A 22,510-nucleotide genomic window follows, 5' to 3' on the forward strand; every position below is an offset into this window, starting at 1 on the left:
TAGGCGCAGAGTGGATGATGCTGGGGGATTCTAAAGGAAGGTGTCATCTGTCAGGGACAAGGAGCCATGGTTATGCCACACAGCTGGTACCCAAAGGGGACTTCTGCTTTCCTTAGAAGGGGGTTGAAGAAAGGGTTGGTTAAAAAGTGAGATAAAAAGTAGCGGTGAGCCACACACTTTAACCTCGTGTGTTCTGAGCCACGAGGGTTATTTTTCAGATTGATGAGAGAATCAGCACATGGTGTTCAAGCCTCAGCGGATAATGCCAACAGCTGCTTTATCCGGACAAAGTGATCTCTTTAATCAAGTTTTTAAGAAGAAAGTACAGTGTGCACTTTGACAAAAATATTGCAGATTATGAAACGTGACTTTTAACATAAACACAATTTGGGCAGTACAATAAATGCAAAACGTGCTGAGACTTGTACTGTGTTTGTCTACAGTTTTTATATAAATCAATACCCTCACCGCCCAGGTAAAACACTACACCCCACCATAAAGCTGAGCAAAAGCTGAAAGAAATCTCTTCACAGACATTTTGTGAGCATATACACAAAACACATGCTTTTAAAAGTATCAGACTTTGAAGCCAATTTCTAGTTTGCTCGTTGACGTAACTGTTCCCAACAGTCTCCCCTTAGCATTATGTATTAAAGTAATAAACCCCGACTTTTCACTTACAGGTAGTTCAAATCAAATTTTGTTACAACCAACACCAAAGACCTATCAAAAATCCACAGTCACATTGGAACTTTGGTTAGATCAAGTGTTGTTTGGACGAAGGAAAGCCTTTACAAAGGGCTAGGGCTCTCTCTACTACTGAAATTTAGATTGTGAAAATATTTAGTCAATACTCTCCTTCATAATGACTAGTGACTAGAATTTAAGAATTACAAAAAGAAGAAAGTATAGAGAAAAAGCCAAATAAAGTCAAATTTATTTTTATTGCCTTTGTCATTCAACAAACAAAAAATTTAAACTGATAATAATTAAGATTTAAGTTTTCCTTTATACATAGTCATCCAAATTCTATAAGGATGAATTACTGAAAGCTGAATGTGGTCTACCTGCTTAACAAGAAGTAATATAAACATTTTCATGTTTTCTCCTTCAGTTCCAGAAAGTTAAACTCTTTATAATGGTTATAAACATAGGAAACCTGGAAAAATTAGGAAATTTATTCTTTAAGGTCACTTTCAATTTCTATGTTTCTTTTCAGATTTCATACCGTAGCTTTTCTGAAAACTGATTTTTGGCATTCTCAAAAATTACATCATATTTCTTGAAACATGTTATCATAAAATTTTATGTCAGTTTTAATTTGTGTTAAGCAGAATAAATATTTTATATAAATATTTTCATTTAAAATAGAGATTTTGGCACAGAGTCCTAAGGCTGTAGTTTTCAAATTGCATTCTATGCTACTTTCCCTAGATCAAGGAATTGTGCTCCTATGAACTTGTACCTTGTGTATCTAACCTTTGCTCTGTCTCATGCTCAACAACCCAGCAGTATTCTAAGACTTTAGAACGTGAGAAAAAAGTGTAGATTGACTTCTCCTTGCTGGTGGAGGTGGAAAAGGGGTGGAGAACCACTGCTGAGGATTTTTGTCTTAATATTTTCATGTTCTCCTCCTGATAATACTGTAGGCACTTGCATCCTTTGGGGTATCTTCAGCGGGAAATCAAAGGACTGTGAGTGGCTTCATTTAATCTCTACACTCAGAAATGCAGAGGCGTGTTCCAGTCAAGTTTTAAAGAATTATTTAGAAAAAAAAAGGCCAATAAAATCTACAGTCAAGAGATAGAGAATCAAATATTAATCTTGAATGCTTAGGTTCCTCTTCTTTTCTTTCTGCTGTACTTTTAAAAAGTAATGAGTAGAATTCAATTTTATATGAAAATTCTGAGTTAGTATATTATCGAATGGGAAGAGGTAACAAATTACAGACTAGTGCAAAACAGTAGGACTCCCACATTCTCCAAAGTGCTTCCTGAATAAAATTCAAAACTTGATATCTCATCAACTTGTGAAACGTTAGAATACTGTGTCTACAAACTTTCTTCTTTGTCTGCTTGGAGCCTCTAACCTGGAGGCTCAAAATTCAAACAACACTACAGAAAAATTCTACTGAAGCAGATGATCATAGATCAGCTTAGATCACCTGCCTCCTCCTCCTAGTATTGCACAACATAAAACCCACCAGCAAGTTGTAACCAGGTGCTGCCCTGTGGCCCCACTTGCCACATGGACCCTCATGGGTGGGAACTTCATCAAAAGCTGCTCCCAAATCTGTCAACACAATAAGCTGGTGGATGCCTGGGCATCCTTTCTCTCTGCACCATTTAAACAAGAAGAAGAAATAGAATTTAGATGTCACCCCCAAACACACGGTAGACAGAGGAACAAGTTAAAAACCAGTAGACTCTCAGTACATAGGAGTCCTGGGGCCTCCAATCTGTGCTCTGGGAGTCAGGCCATTCCTTCTGCATGACGTTCCGATTGTTTGCCCGGTTTGAGTCATAAGGTGTCTGCTTCCAGCTGTGCTCTTCACTTACCGCCTGCTCCATCAGGTCAGGACAGGGAAAAGCTTCCACCCTGAGCTTAGGAGTCACCCCTGAGCGCCATCCTTCACCCCTGGGAAAGAAAGCTGTTCTCGATAATTTTAGTGCCATTCACTTAACAACTGATTACAGATATACATATTTTTTCATAAATAAAATTTGAAGCATATATGTAATATATTAAAATCTTCACCAACAAGGGTGTGTTAAAAAATTCAAGTTCTGTCATTCATTCAAGTTCAATAAAGACACACATGACCATTTTTTTTTTCTTCAGGCCTGCAAATAATACGATTGCTCCCCATAAGTCACAAAAGGCATTTTGTGGGACTATTTTTTATTTGATTTTCCTTTTCTTCGGATTTGCCTCATTTATCCGTGGCATGAATCTATCGCCTCCAGAAGTATTTAGATGCACAGAGAGTTTTACACAGATTCCACTGTTGTGTCAGGTTTCAGAGTGACAAACCACAGCTGTCCTGGGTCAGACACTCAGATCTGCTTTCGCTGCTTCTCTTAAGGCTTCTCACTCCCAAATCGGGCTTTCCGGCTTCCAGATTCCGATGCCCTCCAGACCAGCCGTGGTGGCGGCTTGGGCAGGATGCCTTCAGTCAAACTGTCTTCCCTCTCTGAGCCAGACTGGTCTTTAGAGAGAAGGGGCTGCTGTAGTAAGCCTGGCGTCTGGGTGCCCTTTTCTCTGCTGTGGGGTGTTGGGGGGGTGCTGGGCATCTCTCGGCCAGAATCAACATCTACCTCGTTCTTCCATTCCATTTTATAGGACTGGGGGGATTTCTCGGATAACTGTTCTGGCAAGAAGCGCCTGGCTCTGGGCTGCAAATTGAGCACGGTGGTCCCGGCATCTGCGTCTGAGTCGCTGCTATTGCCATCTATCATGGAGTGAAAGACAAGGTGGGCAAGCATTTTAGAGAGAAGGCATTGCAAGTAACTTCACTACCTTAGTGAGTCAGGCAACTGATACGTCCTGGGGCTCTGGGGAGAGGGGAGGCTAGCGGGCTCATGCTAATTTTAGGTGAGTGGCCTTGTGCATCTTACATAACCCCCAAGAGCACCCATGCCCACAAGTATATATTCATGCTAACTTTGAAGAGCTTACTGTGTGCCAGGCACTGTCCCAAGCCCTTTCAAATGCATTAGCCCATTTTGTCTTCACAATCACCTACTTTACAGATGGGGTAACTAGGTTCAAGAGGTATGTGTAGGTGGTGGAGCTGGGTTTCCAACCGAGCCCCTCTGGCAGTAGCAGCTGTGCTCATCTGCCCCACAGGAATGATCCCAGGAGGGCTCAGCCTGGCATCTGGCACACACTAGGCAGTCTGATAATCACCTGCTATGGAGAAGATTCTTGCCTTGATCTGGAACCTCAAACATGGCTTTGCTGATTTCCTTTACATTTCCACAAAAGGTCGAAAACCCTTTGCAAACAAAGGGAGGGGACAGCTTTGGAACCAGATTCAGGTGCTAGAGTGCTATGGGTAGAGCAGTGAACGAAATGCTTGTCCAGGAGTTGAGATTCTTGGGAACTGAGAGCATGTTTGCTGGTGGGACCATGGGCCACTGTTCTAAGTATTCAGTGCTGCCTTGTCTTCCCCCTATTATTCTCAGCTCACCCTCCTTTATCACCAGCCATCATTTAGGCTTCCCTCTTCTCAGTTAATTAAACAAGCAAAAAAAAAAAAAAAAAAAAAAAAAAGAGGGGTAATGAATGATTGTTCCATCCCACATTTTTTTTTTTTTTTTTGAGACGGAGTCTCACTCTGTCACCCAGACTGGAGTGCAGTGGCGCGATCTCGGCTCACTGCAAGCTCCGCCTCCTGGGTTCACGCCATTCTCCTGCCTCAGCCTCTCCGAGTAGCTGGGACTACAGGCACCCGCCACCACGCCTGGCTAATTTTTTTGTATTTTTGGTAGAGACAGGGTTTCACCGTGGTCTCGATCTCCTGACCTCGTGATCCGCCCGCCTCGGCCTCCCAAAGTGCTGGGATTACAAGCGTGAGCCACCGCGCCCGGCCCCCATCCCACATTTTATTTTAGATTCTAGGGGTACACATGCAGATTTGTTACATGGGTATATTGCATGGTGCTGAGGTTTGGGCTTCTAATAATCCCATCACCCAAGTAATGAACATAGTACCAATAGGTAATTTTTCATTCAACCCTTGCCCCTTGCCCGGCTCCCTACCTCTCCCCTTTTGAAACCCATAGTGTTTATTGTTCCTGCCTTTGTGTCCTGTGTATCTAATGTTTAGCTCCCACTTGTAAGTGAAAATATATGGTATTTGGTTTTCTATTTCTGCATTAATTCCCTGAGACATCCTACATTTCAATAACATGAAATCCTAATATAGTTCTTCTGGGGTTCACAGACAATGGCTTCGGTGTCTACATAAAGATAACCATCACATTAAAAATATTAGACATTATAACAAAGCTTTATAGTTATAGCCAGAATAAATATATGGCTGCTTTCACGGAAATATATTAGAATTACTGTAAAAATTTAATTACTTAAACATTTGCAGACTTACAACTTTCTGTTTACCTGCCCTTGAACCCCATGATGACAATATTTTCTGGAAAATGACTGATTGGATTCTTTAGAATCTGCCCAGAATGCCATTCCAAAAGGTTGCAATGCAAATTAAAATTCACCCCGTTATTATTTTAGATTTGCAAACTCTTGAACTCATTCTGTTTTTTTAATTATTATTATACTTTAAGTTTTAGGGTACATGTGCACAATGTGCAGGTTCGTTACATATGTATACATGTGCCATGTTGGTGTGCCGCACCCATTAACTCGTCATTTACATTAGGTATATCTCCTAATGCTATCCCTCCCCTCTCCCCCCACCCCACGACAGGCCCTGGTGTGTGATGTTCCCCTTCCTGTGTCTAAGTGTTCTCATCTGAACTCATTCTTAATGAAGAAAAATAATAGGAAAATTTGTCTAGATTATAAACATTGGCAAATAAATTTAAAATTTTTCTGCTCCAACTATATTCATTACCTGCATTAGAAATAGTCCTCCTCTTTTGTAGCTTTTCTGGAAGCTTTGTATTTTTAGGTAAAGATAAATATCGGGAGGTTGAAGTGGAAGCCTGTAAAAAAAATATAAAATCTTACTTAAACTATACAAATGGCACTTATTGTACATTAAAGATTAAACATTGTACAGCAAAACTTCATGTTAAAAATCAGAATTTTAATTCCTGATTCCAAAATTACTTTGTGAGGGGCTGTAACTATTATAACTTGAAATAATTAAATCTCTTCCAAATAGAATGGAGATCCCTACAAAGGGAAATAGAAATAAGTGGGAAATAAATTAGAAACAAATATGAAAACCACTGGGTCTTCTCAAAGAAAAGCTACTGAAACATCTATGTATAAAAGTACTGCCAGAAAGACTTAGAACCTACATGTGTGGGGAAGAAGATATGTTTACAAATATATATATATGTAAGGTGTTTTCTTTTTACTTTAATAAATCTTAAAAATGATATCAGTAGAACAAAAAGTATTACTACAGCTAATTTACTGGCATTTCAAATACCACTCGCTAGTGTTTTAAATTAACTTTTAATTAACACTGCTACATTTTACACATAAAATAACTCCTTGTTCACATATAACCATTTTGATTTCTGACAACACAATATAGGATATTATTAAAAATAAGCCTCAATTCTTGCTATGTGAAAACAATATATCACAGTATTATTATTATTATTATTATTATTATTATTATTGAGAAGGAGTCTCGCTCTGTCATCCAGGCTGGAGTGCAATGGCCCAATCTCAGCTCACTGCAATCTCCACCTCCCAGGTTCAAGCGATTCTTCTGTCTCAGTCTCCCAAGAAGCTGGGATTACAAGTGCACACCACCATATCCGGCTTATTTTTTTTTATATTTTAGTAGAGACGGGTTTCACCGTGTTGCCCAGGCTGGTCTCGAACTCTTGAGCTCAGGCAATCCACCTGCCTTGGCTTTGGCTTCCCAAAGTGCTGGCATTACAGGCATGAGCCACCACGCCTGGCCCACAATATTGTTTTTAAATGGCTTTCCTTATCTATTGACAATTCCTTGAACCAACTGCAATGCTGGCCACACTACCTGTGAACACTCACTTCCCCCAGCCACCCTGACCTTCCTGCAGCTCCTCAGAGAACCCTCAACAGCCACTTGATCGGCAGAGCTGATGATACCATCAGCTGAGCAATGGAATGGCTAGGGGCTCCACCCCTGGAAGTCTCCCAGAGGCGCACACTCAATTACCCTGTGTTCTCGATTCAAGCTGCTGTCTTTCCTAATGCTTTCTCGCAAACTGTGTCGCCGGCGAATCAGAATCTCCTTGGCTTGTCTCTCACTTGTGTCGGCTGTCAGACTGTGTCTGTTGTAGGATAAAGTCTGAAATGAAAACATACAGAGGACATTAAAAAAACAAAAACAAAAACCTGATCATTTCCCCAGAAATTCCAAGACTTTACCACATTTCTTTGGATCTGCACCTCAGCTAAGCACTTATAACTTCTGTGCAGAGCAAAAAATTAAATTGAGAGTATAAAAGTTAACAGTCTTCAGATCCTCAAAGAATTTATATTTTCTTTTCATTTTGTGTATTTTTCTTTTTCCTATTTTTAGAGTTGGGGTCTTGATCTGTCACTCAGGCTGGAATGCAGTGGCACTCATAACTCACTGCAGCCTCCAACTCCTGGGCTCAAGCAACTCTCCCACCTCAGCCTTCCAAGTTGGTATTACAGGTATGTGCCACATAGTTCATCCTTTAATAAAAGTCAGATCATAAGGTTTGTTTTTCATTAAAAAGTGTGATTTTCATCAATGAGAAAAATGATTGATTTCATCAAGTGCCATGTCTACCTTGAAGTCTCTTGTAGGTAATTAGCCATCATGAATATCTGGAAATAAAATACAAGTCACCATCCTGCAGTCTCTTTTGAACAGGAATTACTGACATTAAAAACAAACCACTTTGAGCCACTTGGTGGTGCCATGCCCTTCTGATTAACTTCAGAATGTTCCCTTTTTTCAACTGAGTTGTCACATGAAGAGAGCTGGTGACACTCCCCACAATGATTACATCCCAGTGTTTGAAAAGTAAAATTTCTAAACTAGGGCTGTACATGGCATCCACTTTTAGTTTTATAGGCTATATAGAAATGTGCTTCCTAAAATAAATCATAAATAATAATTAAATTCATTTCTGATAGAATAAATATGTACTTCTTGGGAATATCCCTGTGTCCAGAAATATATTAGGTTCTATTGAGAGATGCAAACGTAACACAGAACAAGGCTTCATTCCTGCCTTGAGGAGTTTACCATCTCATTGAGCATCTAAGGCTAACAAAATTATGCAAAACCATGGAAATAAGTGCTGCAACTACATGGTACAGTATATGCTCCAAGTGCTATTCCATTTAACCACAAGGATGGGAATAATATGGTGGCTGTTGGGGGAGCCTTAAAACCTGGAGGCTTTGGACCAGCTGATGGGAAGGGGTGAGATGCTCCCAGGGGACAGCGAGAAGGCCACCTGGGCCAAAGAACAAAAACAGAACCTCTCACTCCCTGGGTGTTTCAGGGAGCAGATGGGTGAGGGAGATGTGGAAATATGGTTGGATAAAGTGGAACTTGGAAATAGAGTCCAAATTTTCAACGAATAGTTTAGCTTGGGAGCCACAAATATTGTTTTGTTTCATTTTAAATTAAAAGGTACTGTAGGAAAAAGGGTCAGGCAAGAGTCATGTGGATGGAATGGGGACACCTTATGGGGAGACCAGCTAAGAAGCTACTGAAACAGCCCCCACATGAGCAAGGAGGACTCCTGACAAGCTGTGTGGCCCATGTGCCACTTCACTTCGCTGTGCCTCAATTTCTTTATCTGTGAAATGGCGACAGCAGTAACACCTACCACTCGTTGGAGGATTAAATGAGTTAATGCATGCAACACACTAAAATGGGGCTTGGAAAATTGAGGACACTCTCTACTCCTTAGCTGTTTTGTTAGCAAATTACTAGACTAACGTGCTAACAATGGAAACAAAGTGAAAGAAGTGGCTCAGAAGAGAAGAAACTATAGCACTTTATAAATAACAAGTAGGGTGAGACCCATTTTAAGAGTCTAAGCTATAAAACTATTTCTTTAAAACAAACAGCAATCAATTCATTTCTTTAAAATTAGTCAACATGTGTATTTCTTTATATCCAAGCCCACAGCAGCAGAACTCCCTGGGGACCCCAAGGCTTCAGCCATGGTGTCCAGGAGGATAGTAGGACCCTGAAGAGGGGTGGAGAGAAACAGAAGGAGAGAAGATGCCCAGCATGGGACCTGCTGAGCCCAGTGTCATGGTGCAGCCTCCAATTACAGCACAAAACCAGAAGGCATCCTGTTAGCCAAAGGTAAGTAAATATTTTGCTACATAAATTATTCTTACTCGCTGACGGATTTGATAGAGATTTCTTGATAAGAGTTCTCGAATTTCATCAGTTTCACTGGATGTGACCTTTCTTATTTTTTCTTCATGACAATCACTGTGAAAGTTTAGAAAAAGAGTATTTTACCTTTCAACAAATATTAGAATCATTGATTTTCTTCCTTAGGGATATAAGTATTTAAGACGAGTCTTAATTTTTAAAAATAGCACTTAGGGATTATTCAATAACTTAAAATAATTCCAAATTCTGTAACTCTTATTTCAGTTTCAAAATCATTCATGGCAAGTTTAACAATTCACAAGTTTTCAGAGTCTATTCATGTCATTATGTTTTCAAGGAAGAAAAACTACAATGGCTTATAATGCTACCTCACTTTATTATTTCTAACACTCCATAAATAAAGTAAAATAGAATAGTTTTCTCCAACAGAAACCTAGTTGACTTCAATTTACCATTAAGTTTTCATATTTTAAAAACCTCATCGTAAGTATTTGCAAACACACCATTTATAACATGTATGTATATCCAGTCAATCCTCATTTGTGGGTTCCATAATCATGAACTCACCTCACCTACTTGCTAATATTGATTTATAAACCCAATATCAGAATTTCAGTATTTTTGCAGTTATTCACAGACATATGCAGAGTGACAAAAAATTTGAGTCACTTGACACACTTTTCCTGAAGATGTTGAACAAGGAGACATTTGCTTTCTTGCTTCCACTCTCACACTATAAATAATGTCCTTCTCACAGTCTATTTAGTGACATGATTTTTTTATATTTTTATGTTATTTATTGGTAATTCTGCTGCTTTAAATGGCCCCCAGGCATTGCTGAAGTGCTGCCTAGAGTTCCCAAGCACAAGAAGCCTGTGATGTGCCTTATGGAGAAAATGTGTTAAGTAAGCTTAATCATAGATGAGTTTATAGTGTTCTTGACCATGAATTCAATGTTAATGAATTAGTGATATATATTAAATAAGGTGTCTGTAAACATAAACATACATCAAATAGGTTACATATTGATTGGCTGATGAAAATTTTGTGACCAGAGGCTCAAAGGAACCTAACCTTGTACGTGCCCCTAGAAAAATGACTCAGTATTTGTTGCTGGGCATGGTGGCTCATGCCTGTATCCCAGCACTTTGGAAGGCCGAGGGGGGCGGATCAATTAATAATAATTTTTTAAAAATTATTATTACTAGTTTCAAAATACTATCAATGCATATTTAACAATACTAACTTTTATTTGCAAGACCATACTTACTTTAGAGATGCAAATGTAGGGACAGTACTTATCATCCCAGTCTCTGCCATCTCAATGGCATGTTTTATTTCAAGCTTTTTATATAAAGATACAATGCTTGACTTAGGTTGGTTTTCCCGAATCAAAAGCTTCCGCAGATATTTATCATCAAACTTCTTAAACCTGTAAATAAAGAAACTTTCAATAAATTAATACTGGATTGACTAAGAAAATAGTTGTTGTTTTTACCGATAAAATCATTTCCACCATTCCCAGCAAAATACTTAGTAGCAGCATTTAGCTAATCTGATCATTTTATATATTTAGTATGTGCCTACCGGTATATATGTTTATGTGTATGTATGTATATATGTGTATGTGTGTATATATGTATAGGTATATATATACATGTATACATATATGTCTATGTGTATATATGTATATATACATAGATACATATATATACATGTATCTACGTATATATACATAGATACATATATACATGTATATATGTATATATACATAGATACATATATACATGTATATAAACATATATACATGTATATATGTATCTATACATAGATACATATATACATGTATATATACATATATACATGTATATATGTATCTATGTATATGTATATATATACACATATGCATATATGTATACATGTATACATATACCTATACATATATACACACATACACATATATACATACATACACATACACATATATACCGGTAGGCACATACTAAATATATAAAATGACCAGATTAGCTAAATGCTGCTAATGTATATACACATACGCATATATGTATATATGACATATACTGCTACATTTTTGCATATGTCCCTGACACACATAAATCTAGTATTCATTAATTACAGATTAAATACATATGTTTCTCTCTTTACCATGTCTCTACTTCTGCTTTTAGCAAAATTGCTCAGAAATGTTATCACTGTTTGTTTTCCCCAATTCCTCTCCTCTGATTCTCTCTTGAACATTCACATTGCCTCAATACTCCATTAAAGCTACTCTTATCAAAGTGGTCTGTGAACTGCATGATATAATTGCAATGGGCATTTATGAATCCTCATCTTTCCTGCCCTCACTTGTTTAAGCTATTGTCTTTGTTTGGCTTCCAGGACACCACCCTGGGGTACCCCAACCTCTTTCTCACCCTCTCTCTCAGTTTTGTTTTCTTCTTTTAACCTCCTAATGTAGGACTGCTCTGGGCCTCAGTTCTTGGTCCTCTTTCATACTGCCACTCACTCCCACCACCATCTTGCCCAGTCTCCTAGCTTTTAATAGCATCTCTATGCCAATGACCCCCACATTTGTATGTACAGCTCCAACCTCTCGGCCAAACCCCAAATATGAGCTTTTGGCTACTTACTCAACATCTGCAGTTGGATATCTATGGGGCATCTTAAATTTAACATATTCAAACTGAAATGATATTCTGCCAGAGTCCTCCCATATCAGCGAACGATGACTCCACCAGGTCAAAAATTCTGGTGTCATCCTGGATTCTTCTACTTTTCTCATGTTCTATGTTATGGGCTGAATTGCGTCCCGCCGAAAATTCATATGTTAAAGTCTAATCCCCAGTAGCTCAGAGTGTGACCACATTTGAAGATCTAGTGTTTACAGAAGTGATTAAGTTGAGGCCATCAAAATGGGCCCAAATCCAAAATGACTGGTGTACTTATAAAATGAAGAGATTTGGGTTCCAACACATACAGAGAGAGGGAAGATGTGAAGAGGCAGGGAGAAAACAGCCATCTACAAGCCAAGCAGAGGGGCGTAGAACAGAACCTTCCCTCATGGCCCTCAGAAGAAATGAGCCCTGCTGACACTTTGCTGTCTAACTTCTAGCCCCCAGGATTATGAGACAACTCATTTCTGTTGAGCCACTCAATCTGTGGTACTTTGGTTATGGCAGCCCTAGCAGACTAGTACTCCAAATCTTTGCTCCATCAGCAATTTCTGTTGGCTCCACATCAAAATATATATAAAATCCAGCCATCTCCCACCACATCTAATGCTATCACCCAGGTCCAAGACATCATTCTCTCTCGGATTCTTGTAGTGAGCATCTAATTGGTGTTCCTGCTTCCACCATTGCATTCCTACAGAAGCCCAAGTGCTCCTGTTAAAATATGTCTAATGATGTAACTGTTCTGCATCTTCATTGGGTACAAGTACAATGCCCTGTGACTTCCTACACAATCTGGATCTGCCCCTCTTGGTACTGTGCTCCTCTTCCTTAGCTGCAGCCTCACTGGTGTCCTTCCTATCTTAAAGACTTACCAGCAGTGTTCCCATCTCTGAGTCTTTATACTTACTATTCCTTCTACTAGGAATCCTTTTCCCACAGATACCTGCAGGGCTTACTTTTTACAGTTCTTTTAAGTCTTTCCTTGACAATCATTTTCTCAAAAGTACCCTTCCTATCCATCCTGTTAGAATTGCACACAACTTTCCTCCCCCAGCAGTCCCCATCTCGCTGCCCAGATGTATTTTTCTCCATAGTAGTTATCACTTTCTAGCATGACATACAATTTACTTGTCTTACTTTCTGTCTCTTAGCACAGAATGTAAGGTCTACATGGGCAGAGATTTTTTTTTTCTGTGTCACCAGTACCTGGCACACTATAAGCACGTGTGGTAGAATGAGTCATTTGGTCCCAAGTCCTCCCTGTATCCACACCCTCTGCCATATTACTTGGCAATGGCCTTCCACCATGGCGTAGATTACTTGCTTTGCCCTGTTCCTTGCTAGAGTGCTCAGTAATGTTCCTTGCTTTGGTCAGTGGGCTATTAGCAGACACAATGAAAGAAACAGTGGCTTAACCTGGGTTTGCACATGGAGGCTTAAATCTTGTGCTTCAACAATCACTATTAGAAGGATATGCAGAGTGGCTCCTTAGTCTGAGGACAAAGGTGACTGTCACAGGGAGCAGAGTCACCTCACCCCAATCACACCAGATAGGTCTAGCCAGAATCAGCTGGCAGCCAGCCAACCCACTGGAGCACATGAACAAGCCTGGCCCCAACTGGCCAAGCCCAACCCCAATCAGCCTCTTGACTCATGCACTTTAATAGTAATGACGTGTTCTGAGCAGCTGAGTTTTGGGGATGGTTTGTTACACAACATTATTATGCCAATATGTAAGTGAAGCAGTATGCAATAAATATTTGTTGAGAAAGAAATAAGTGTACTACGTGATCACCATAAGCCCAAGGAGGTTTATAGACACAACTGTGCCGTGAAAGGAATCAATGTTAACCTACATTCTTGTTGATAGTTCTTTGTTCTAAATACTAGAGGGCTCTGAATAATTAAAGAAGAGCCATCCTGAATGTGCTTTATTTTTGGCTGGCCACTACACTAAAGACTGGGTCTACTTTTTCCTACTTTTTATTGGAGTTTTATGTTAGGCCCATTGGACCAGGACTCCTGACAGCAACACATCTTTTAAAACTTCTTTTATTATTATTGTTGTTTTAGCTTTTCACTAGAAAGAAGTAAAAGGAAGAACAAGCACCAGGAACAATGGCATCTGCTCTATTTCATGTAGGGATAGTGCATTCTCCTTGCTTCATTTCCACACCTTTCATTTCTCTGCTAAGCTACACGTAGGCATTCTATTTCACAATCATTAGACTGCTTGTGCCAAGACTGAGAAGGGTCCCTACTGTATCACCCTTCATTTCATTCTCAAAGGATCAAATGCCTCAAGAATTCTCTGGCAGAACCACTGGAAATCCACAGCATAAGGATTCCAGAGAAAAGGGAAAGATACCCAACATGCCTGAAACAATCGCTTCTTTTTGATGCTGATTTTTAGTAACATTAACAATCACTAAGGATGTGATCTCAGCAGAACACATTTTTTTTTTTTTTTTTTTTTTTTTTTTGAGACAGAGTCTTGCTCTGTTGCCCGGGCTGGAGTGCAGTGGCGCAATCTCGGCTCACTGCAACCTCCGCCTCCCGGGTTCACGCCGTTCTCCTGCCTCAGCCTCCCAAGTAGCTGGGACTACAGGTGCCCGCCTCTGCGCCCGGCTCATTTTTTGTATTTTTAGTAGAAACGGGGTTTCACCATGTTAGCCAAGATGATCTCGATCTCCTGACCTCGTGATCCACCCGCCTCGGCCTCCCAAAGTGCTGGGATTACATGCGTGAGCCACCGCGCCCAGCCACATTTTTAAGATGTCTTGTGTCAGCACCACAACCCCCGCACTCACTTCCCTGCCTTACCTATGATATACAGCATCTATGATGTCTATGACACTCTATATCATAGGTAGAGCAGGGAAGTAGGTGCAGGGGGATGTGGTGCTGAAACTTTGAAATTTTCCTGGAAAAAAAGTTGTGCATGGAAATATATCAATGCTTACAAAATTATTAAAAGAAGTGTATCCACTGCAGTGGCAAATGCTAGCCATGTAACATTACCTTTCAGGCACGGAGCAAGGTTGGCTCTCCCATCTTTAGGACTTACAGCCAATTAGTCTGGCAGCCTTTGCATGTGTGCCTGGGGCAGACTCATGGACCCCAGAGATAATGTCTCTGCCTGAAAGACAGACGTAGCCAGACTTTCTCTGACATTTCTTCTCCCGAGTTCCAGACCAAACCCAAGTGACCACAGCATATACCTCTTCTGACAGTGCCCCAGGACCAGGTGGCCTCATTACTCTGTGAGGCCAATATATATTCCCCCATTTGGGAGGCAGAGGAGCAGTAGATATCTTGAACCTAACACTCACTTTGGAAAGGGAACCAGCTGTTCTGGGTTACGCCTCTCATATGTCATTTCAGAAAAGTACTGAGGGGATGCTAGGGAAAGGGAGGAAAGCGATTGAGTTGAAAGGAACAAGGTAGGCAGAAAATAGGCATTGCTATGAAAACAGTGGAGAAGAGAGGCAAAAAGGTCTGTTCTACTGGCTTAGCACAGTCGAGGACTCCCCCATGCTAAGAAGGTCCAGAGTCATAGAGCAGATGTATAGTATCTCTGGTCTACCACCTGCCTCCAGAAAAGGGAATACTTCCCACGAGAAATAGCCATTTAAAAAATAGTTTTACAATGGAGAATATAATTTGCTTAATTTTATTACCTTGTGTTCCCGTGTAGCTAATTGGGCATGCTCTCCATACAAACAAAATCTTTCTCCTTTCATTATATAGTAAGGCTGAGTCCCAGGGCCCTGTCTACGTTAGTAAACAGTGCTGTAAAGCTTGTAAAGGTTGTTCTAGCACTGAAAGTCTTTGTCACTCATTATATTACCTAATGGTCTCTCTCTCACACACACATATATACACACACACAGGAGTCTGCTTGCTGTGTGACTGTTTTGTTGTGTCTATAATATTACAGAATTTCAGAGGCCTGAGTCCATGACTTATACTTCTTATGTAGCCCAATATTATGCCAGCATATATGAGCAAACAGGAAACACTAAAAAATTCCCTTGTGTTAAGTTGCAGACATTGGTAGGTTGGTCAATTTCATGTAAATTAGCAGTGGAGGGAAAAAAAAATCTGTTAGCAAGTTAGGAAAAATAAAACAAGAGGGATCTACCAAATGTAGTTTAAAACGTGTTCTTCTGTCTCCAGGGATTAGCTTAAATGCTGCCTTCAAAAGTCTTGCCTAGCCAGTGATGTGCTAATAAATGTTTAACAAATTGCTCTATTAAAAAAAAGGGCCTTGATTTGTAGCATTTGTCAGTTCCATGATATAAGCCCTGATTCAAGCAAGCACTCTGGACGGTGCCAAATGTGCAGTCAGGAAGAGAGGTACCTGATGAACTCCCACTAGCAAGTGGGGGCTGGCTCCTGTACGCCACTGCTCCTAGCTCTGCTGTCAGAGTTGAACCAAACTTCTTGACCCATAATGCTGTTTCTCGGTTTATATTAAAGCATGCATCTAATTCTGCCTGTCTAGTCTACCTTTTCCATTTCAACTTTAAGATCCTTGAAGACCAGTATTGAATTGTATTTATCCAACACAGAGTCTTTTACAGAATGGTAAACTCTCTCTGTGTGTGTGTGTGTGTGTGTGCCTGTATGTATGTGCATTTATATAAATGTATGTATTTTTTCAGATAATTTTAGCCTTTTATATATATTATATAATATATATAATTTTATATATAATATAAATGTATATATAATTTTATATATAATATATTTATATAACATATAAATATATTATATATTATATACAATATATAAATATATTATATATTATATACAATATATAAATATATATAATTTATATATAATATAATTTAAAATTATATTATATAATATATATTATATATAATATAAATAATATATATTAATATTTATTATTTATATTATATATGTTATATAATTTTTTATATATATATATATAAGTTATTTCTGCTCATCTGTTTACATCCCTAGATGGTCTGAATCTCTGCATTTGACAAAGTCTCCCACCGTGTGTGGCAAAATGGATAGTAATGGAAGCCTAGTTTTCAGCCAAATAGATCACATTCCTCAGCCCGCTTTGCAGAGAGAAATGGCCACATGACTGAGTCCAAGCCAATGATCAGAAGAATCATATGACAGCTTCTGATGGTTTTGGTTAGAAGGCAGCTGTTAATAGCAAATATGCTTTGTCTCCTCATCATCTTTCATCCTTCTTGCTGCCTCTAATGGCTAACATTGATGCAGCCATTGTGGTTCAAGAGGCAACTTTGGAAATGAAGGCTACTCTTAGTGGATCAACTAGACAGAGGGTCCTTGGACCCTGGGGAGGCTTGGAATAAACCTCATCTATTAAATCTAAAATTGCCTATCTCTGGCTATTTACAGAAGAGGGAAATAAGCTTTTACCTTGTTTAAGCTACTATTATTCCACATCTCTGTTATAGCTGAACTTTATCTTAGAGGACATACTATGATACAACACAGGAAAGATTTCCAATTAAAAAATAATACAAATCAGTAAGTCCTGCTTTCAGAGTGACCCTGGGCCACTTCATAACCCAATGGCATAAGACCTTCTTACTTGTCTCTCCAAAAGTTGTGACCCCAATGTCCACAAACATCTTCAATTCCAGTCTTCACATGGTCAAAAAACTGAAACAGAAAAAGCAGGCAAATTAATTAGTCTTTACCTGAAATCAATAATTTTCACTCTACTTATATCATTTCTAAACTCCAAAGACCTTCATGGCTTTTGCTTCTTATTTGTTTATTATTTATTACCAAAAGCAATTAAACAGTTCATTTTCAAAGAAATTGATGAAATGTTTGTCACGTCAATATTAGGTAAGTCTCCAATTATTTTGCTCACCTATAACAGTTTGTTAATAATTCTGAAAAGTATGGAATATGGTAATAATTTCGCAGTAGGAACATGTCCAGGCTGAAGGAAGTAAAAAGAGGGGACTTCTTGACTCTGTACTCATGCAGGAGTTTAGCAAGCTAACCTGGAGAAGTTACCGTGGGGCCATATCTATTCTATACTGCCCCAGCAAATACCTTCTTCAGGCCCTCCTCCCTCTCACCCTGCCATTCCCTTCTTCTTCAGGAAATGGACAACGTGGTACCAAGCTGTTTGACTGATTCAAATATTTTTCCTTTATCATTAAAATTATTGCACTCTCTTAACACCTACCCGACAATAGATTTCTTCACTGACAGCTTGTTGTTTCTTATTGGACCTCTTGACATCAAGAAACTCCACTAGTGGTCGAATAGTTATTCCCTGAACAGGAAACACAATTTAAGCATTTCATATATATTTATACAATTTATAAATTGTTTAATATAAAATTTTTAATGTGAATTTTTTATAAACTACATTTTGATATTCAAGGGTAACTTCTCCTAAGCTTTGATAAGCAATGACAAAAGATATTTGGCGACCAAGATTTAACACAGTAAATGTAACTTTTTGTTAATTTTTCCTTCTTTTCAAAGAGCTGGCATATTTTAAAAGGACCATGTCCTAACAAAAACAAAGACAAAATGGAAGAAGCAGAGAAAGTCATTACACAAAATAATAAAGTAGGCCAGGTGCAGTGGCTCATGTCTGTAATCCCAGCACTTTGGGAGGCTGAGGTGGACAGATCACTTGGGGCCAGGAGTTCAAGATCAGCCTGGGCAACATAGTGAAACTCCCTTTCTATCAAAATAATAATAATAGTAATAATAATAAAGTATTATCCAGTTCAGAGGAATCACCTACTTGTTGTATTATCCATAGAAAACTTATCAATGACTCCTTCATTTGTTCATGTATTAAAACAATTTTCACTAAGTTTCTACTGCACACGTATCAGGGTCTTGGGCGTTTGGAACCCAGTGATAAATAGTTAAGGACCCAGGCTCTAGGAGTGTGTAGTCTTATACAAAGTCAGATACCTCAGAAAACAGTTACAAAGTAAGCAGAAGAGGGATGACAGGGCTAGCACAGGAAGCAGGTCAAGGAAAGCCTGGGGCAGAGGAGACACTGGCGGGCAGTGGTGGAGATGCTAGAAGCATATCCCAGTGGAGATCACAGCACAGCAAAGCACCACAGTGAGAGGGGACTTGCGGCCAGTCTGGGCATGTTCATGAGTGAACTCGGGAAAGGTGGAGAACTATCAGCTCTTCAGTAAACTAGGAGGAGAAAAATTCCGTAATGTGACAAAGACATATGCCAGAAATCAATAGTGGACATATCACTTAAAAATGAAACATTACAAGCATTTTTATTAGGGCCAGAAACAACACAAGGATGCTCTATCTCTGTCTCTCTTCAGCTCTCTGTCTCTCTTCAGCACAGTTCTGCATGTCCCAGTCAACTGAGAAGAATAGACAGACAAAGAGCTAGATGTATAAGTACTGAAAATGAAGTGACAAAGTTTTTGTTGCTCCTGGATGATTGAGTTTTTGTCCTAAAAACCTGAAATAATATATTTTCATTTAAAAATAACAAGAAAATTCGGTACAGTGACTAACACAAATTCAAAATGCCCAATCCATCCCAGATGTTAATTTTTAAATGTAACAGAATAAACACCTACACAATAGCAAAGAAAAAAACATATAAAAAGTGTGTATATATATATATATATATAATACTAGTATATACTAGTATCTAATAAGTATATACTAGTATCTAATAATATGTTATATAAAACACTAGTATTCTATATAGATACTAAATATGCATAGATATACTCTCCATTATCTCTATATATGTATGAAACCCTATCATAAGTGCATAAAACCTTTACAAGGAGAACTATACAATTTAACTGAAGAAGATTAAGGATATTTTGAGATATCAGGAAATAAAACACAATTCCTAGACAGGATAACAATATTGTAATGACAGTTTTCTCTCAACTAACATGTATTGGCAATACAATTCCAGTGTCATATTCCTGAAGACTTTTAACATAACTTGAGAGGCTGATTTTAAATCAACCTAGAAAAGTAAATGTAACCAGAAGATTTTAGAAAAAGGAGACTGAAAGGGAACTTACAGACATGAAAACGAACTGTCAGTGAATATACTTAAAAGTAATGCAATACTGGCACAAAACAGGGCAGGTAAGGAGGGTGTGAGAGTCAAGATTCCCAAGTTTCTTGCTTGGTGGGCAGATGGCCACTACTTCCTGGCAGGAAGGATACATGGGTAGGAAGGGTAGTTAGGATTTCGGGGACAGAGGGTGACTATATAGGGGGATGTTCCCTGCCATGCATTTGACTTTCATCTCATCTCTCCTCATGTCTTTCAGACTTTAAGAATGCTTTTGATAATGCAAACTGACTGAGACACACACACACATCCATTTTTTTAAAGGAGGTGATTGGTTTTTTTCCATCAGTCTAGCTCTGGGCATTTTTCAGCTTAACTTTCATTTTAACTTTCTGAAGTGTGAACTGATTTTGACCAAATTTGGTATAAAACACATCTTGTGTTCTATTTGTATTTCAGTCTGCTGCTTTGAGATAACATAAAAGGTAATAGCAGTTTTCCAATCAACACATGTTCTGTAATTTCTAACTTATGTAAATGAAAACGGGTGTAAACATGTGGTTTGCAGAGATGGGAGATTTCACTAAGTTCCAGATTCCATGAAGCCAGTAGTTTAATAATAGCTCAAGAAAAAGTTGACAAAATCAATGTAAATTTTAAAACTCTATAATGTGTTCTAAAGACACAAGCTGCTGTTTCACATGCTCTTTTCCTATCAGTGTTCATTTAGTAAGTAATAAGTGAGTCACGAGTCTTTGTAAATACAGGACATAAAATAAAGATAGGACACAGGGCTTACCCCAGTCCATATGTTGATTCCTTCCACCCTACAGATGATCTAGAAGTGAATGCACTACCATAAATAAAACACAACTCATCAACTCCAGGAAGCAAGTGTGGCCTACCACCCCATCAACTCAAGTTTTTGAAAGCACTATATATTTATGTTTATAATCGTAAAGCTTATAACAATATGTGTTCGTATATACAGTCCCTTTTAATAGTCGCCCTTTTTCTCTTTGAATTGCCTGCAATAGTCATGTCATGCCCAATAAGAATTATTCGATGAAGGCTGCCTTACATCTCCTCCCTCCCTTCTTACTTTCCTTCCTTCTTCAATCCATCTATTTTGCAGGCAGAGTATGTGACATCTGTGTATGCCATATTAAGCCCCCAACATTGGATGTTATATTCTAGGAGCCTGGGTGTCTGGTTGGGAGGGAGAAAGAAACAACAGAGACCAAGAAAGCACCTTATTTTAACCACATTAGAAAATTTCTAATTTAGATCACCCAGGGAGTAACCCGATAAGGCTTAGAAAAATAAAATAGCTTGCTACCATCCATACAGGATTAAAAAAAAATAAAATCCTTAGTTTTTCATCAAACTACCAATAGAAATATTTGCTATTACAAGTTAAATTTTCACCCGTCCATTCACTTTGGCATACAAACTAAACACCACCTCTGAGGGTCAGGGCCTTCCTGGGAGAATCACGTAACAGCAGAAGCAGGGAGAGGAACGGGAAGAATGATTTGTTTTGCATCTTGTTCCATCACTACTTTCCTCCCACCCGGCATCCCCCAGCTCCCATTTATATCAGAGGGAAAAACAAACAAACAAAAATAATACAACTGCGATGTGAGTGTCATGAGCATTCTTTTCGTCTTTTTTTTTCCTTTTTTTTGAAGAAAGCGAGTTCTTGTTTTGTGTTTTTTTTTGGAATTACTATTTGCAAAATAAAAGGGATGGGGGGAGAGAGAAACTGCCTTATATTTCCTTGCTGATTTAGCAGGTAATTTCCAGAAAAACTTGCAGAAACGATTTTCATGTATTAAAAAATATCACTATTGCTGCTATGCTATCTTATAGAAGGTCTTTCTCACATCACACACTTGGTCACAGAGATCATAAATGCAGTTGTGCAAACAGTGTTTATCTTAGAATGGGATAGGTGGAGTGAGAAGCATTAAAGCGTCGCAGTAGCTGTTCACAGTCCCCATCCGTGTGTCTCTCTTTTAGCACTTTCCATGCCACACATTGATTTCCCCTTCTATGTCTGTCCGTCTCTCCCCTAAACTCCAGCTTTCTCTTTGCTGATCAGGGTTTCCCTCTCTCCTGTACCATCAGTCTCCCATCTTTGAAAATCAGAAACAAAAGCCATCCTATGACAGACATCCACCTCTGGCCACCATCTCCTTTCTCTAAGAAACCTCAACAGAGTTGCCCATATCTCCTGCCCTGCATTTCTCTCTTCCCCTCCCCTCTCGAATCCAGCCAGTCGGGGTTTTGTTCTCCTGACTGACCCAAAGTGCTCTTGTGCAGAGGCTACTCATCACGGCGTCACTACATCCAAGCCTGCGCTCTCTCCACTCACACTTTGTGTGACCTTGCAGCTGCATTTGTCACAGTTGCTAGAGGCCTCTCCCCTCCTTCCTGCATAACACCTTCTGATATTTGCCCTCCTTTAGTGTTCACCCTTTCTGGTCTCCTGGGCTGATTCCTCAACCTTTTCTTGATTTCTAAATATTACCATGTTTCAGGGTTCAGTTGTCAGATGCCTTCTTTTCTATATTCTTTCTATGCTTATGCCCTCAGTAATTTATTCCAGACTTACGTGTGTTAAAAACTGTATATTGAGGAATCCCAAATTTACATCTCCCACTCTGGCTTCTCCCCCAAATTCCTGACTCATATATATAT

At 39.0% G+C, this 22,510-nt stretch overlaps 1 protein-coding gene across 2 annotated transcripts in view; it reads right to left on the reverse strand.

The window, feature by feature from the left end:
• Positions 1 to 244: 244 nt before the first annotated feature.
• The window catches only part of SLC9A2 (solute carrier family 9 member A2), a 93,930-nt gene continuing 71,664 nt past the window's right edge, over positions 245 to 22,510 (reverse strand). For both annotated transcript variants that reach the window (XM_055241367.2, XM_063616689.1), the window contains exons 6-12: positions 17,954 to 18,043; positions 17,342 to 17,412; positions 10,314 to 10,475; positions 9,043 to 9,139; positions 6,863 to 6,994; positions 5,594 to 5,684; positions 245 to 3,451 (exon numbers count right to left, since the gene is read on the reverse strand). In XM_055241367.2, the coding sequence (XP_055097342.1) occupies positions 3,081 to 3,451; positions 5,594 to 5,684; positions 6,863 to 6,994; positions 9,043 to 9,139; positions 10,314 to 10,475; positions 17,342 to 17,412; positions 17,954 to 18,043 (1,014 nt within the window). In that variant the 3' untranslated portion in view covers positions 245 to 3,080. The remainder of the gene's footprint in view (positions 3,452 to 5,593; positions 5,685 to 6,862; positions 6,995 to 9,042; positions 9,140 to 10,313; positions 10,476 to 17,341; positions 17,413 to 17,953; positions 18,044 to 22,510) is intronic.

The sequence above is a fragment of the Symphalangus syndactylus genome, chromosome 14, assembly GCF_028878055.3.
Source record: "Symphalangus syndactylus isolate Jambi chromosome 14, NHGRI_mSymSyn1-v2.1_pri, whole genome shotgun sequence".
NCBI lineage: Eukaryota > Metazoa > Chordata > Mammalia > Primates > Hylobatidae > Symphalangus > Symphalangus syndactylus.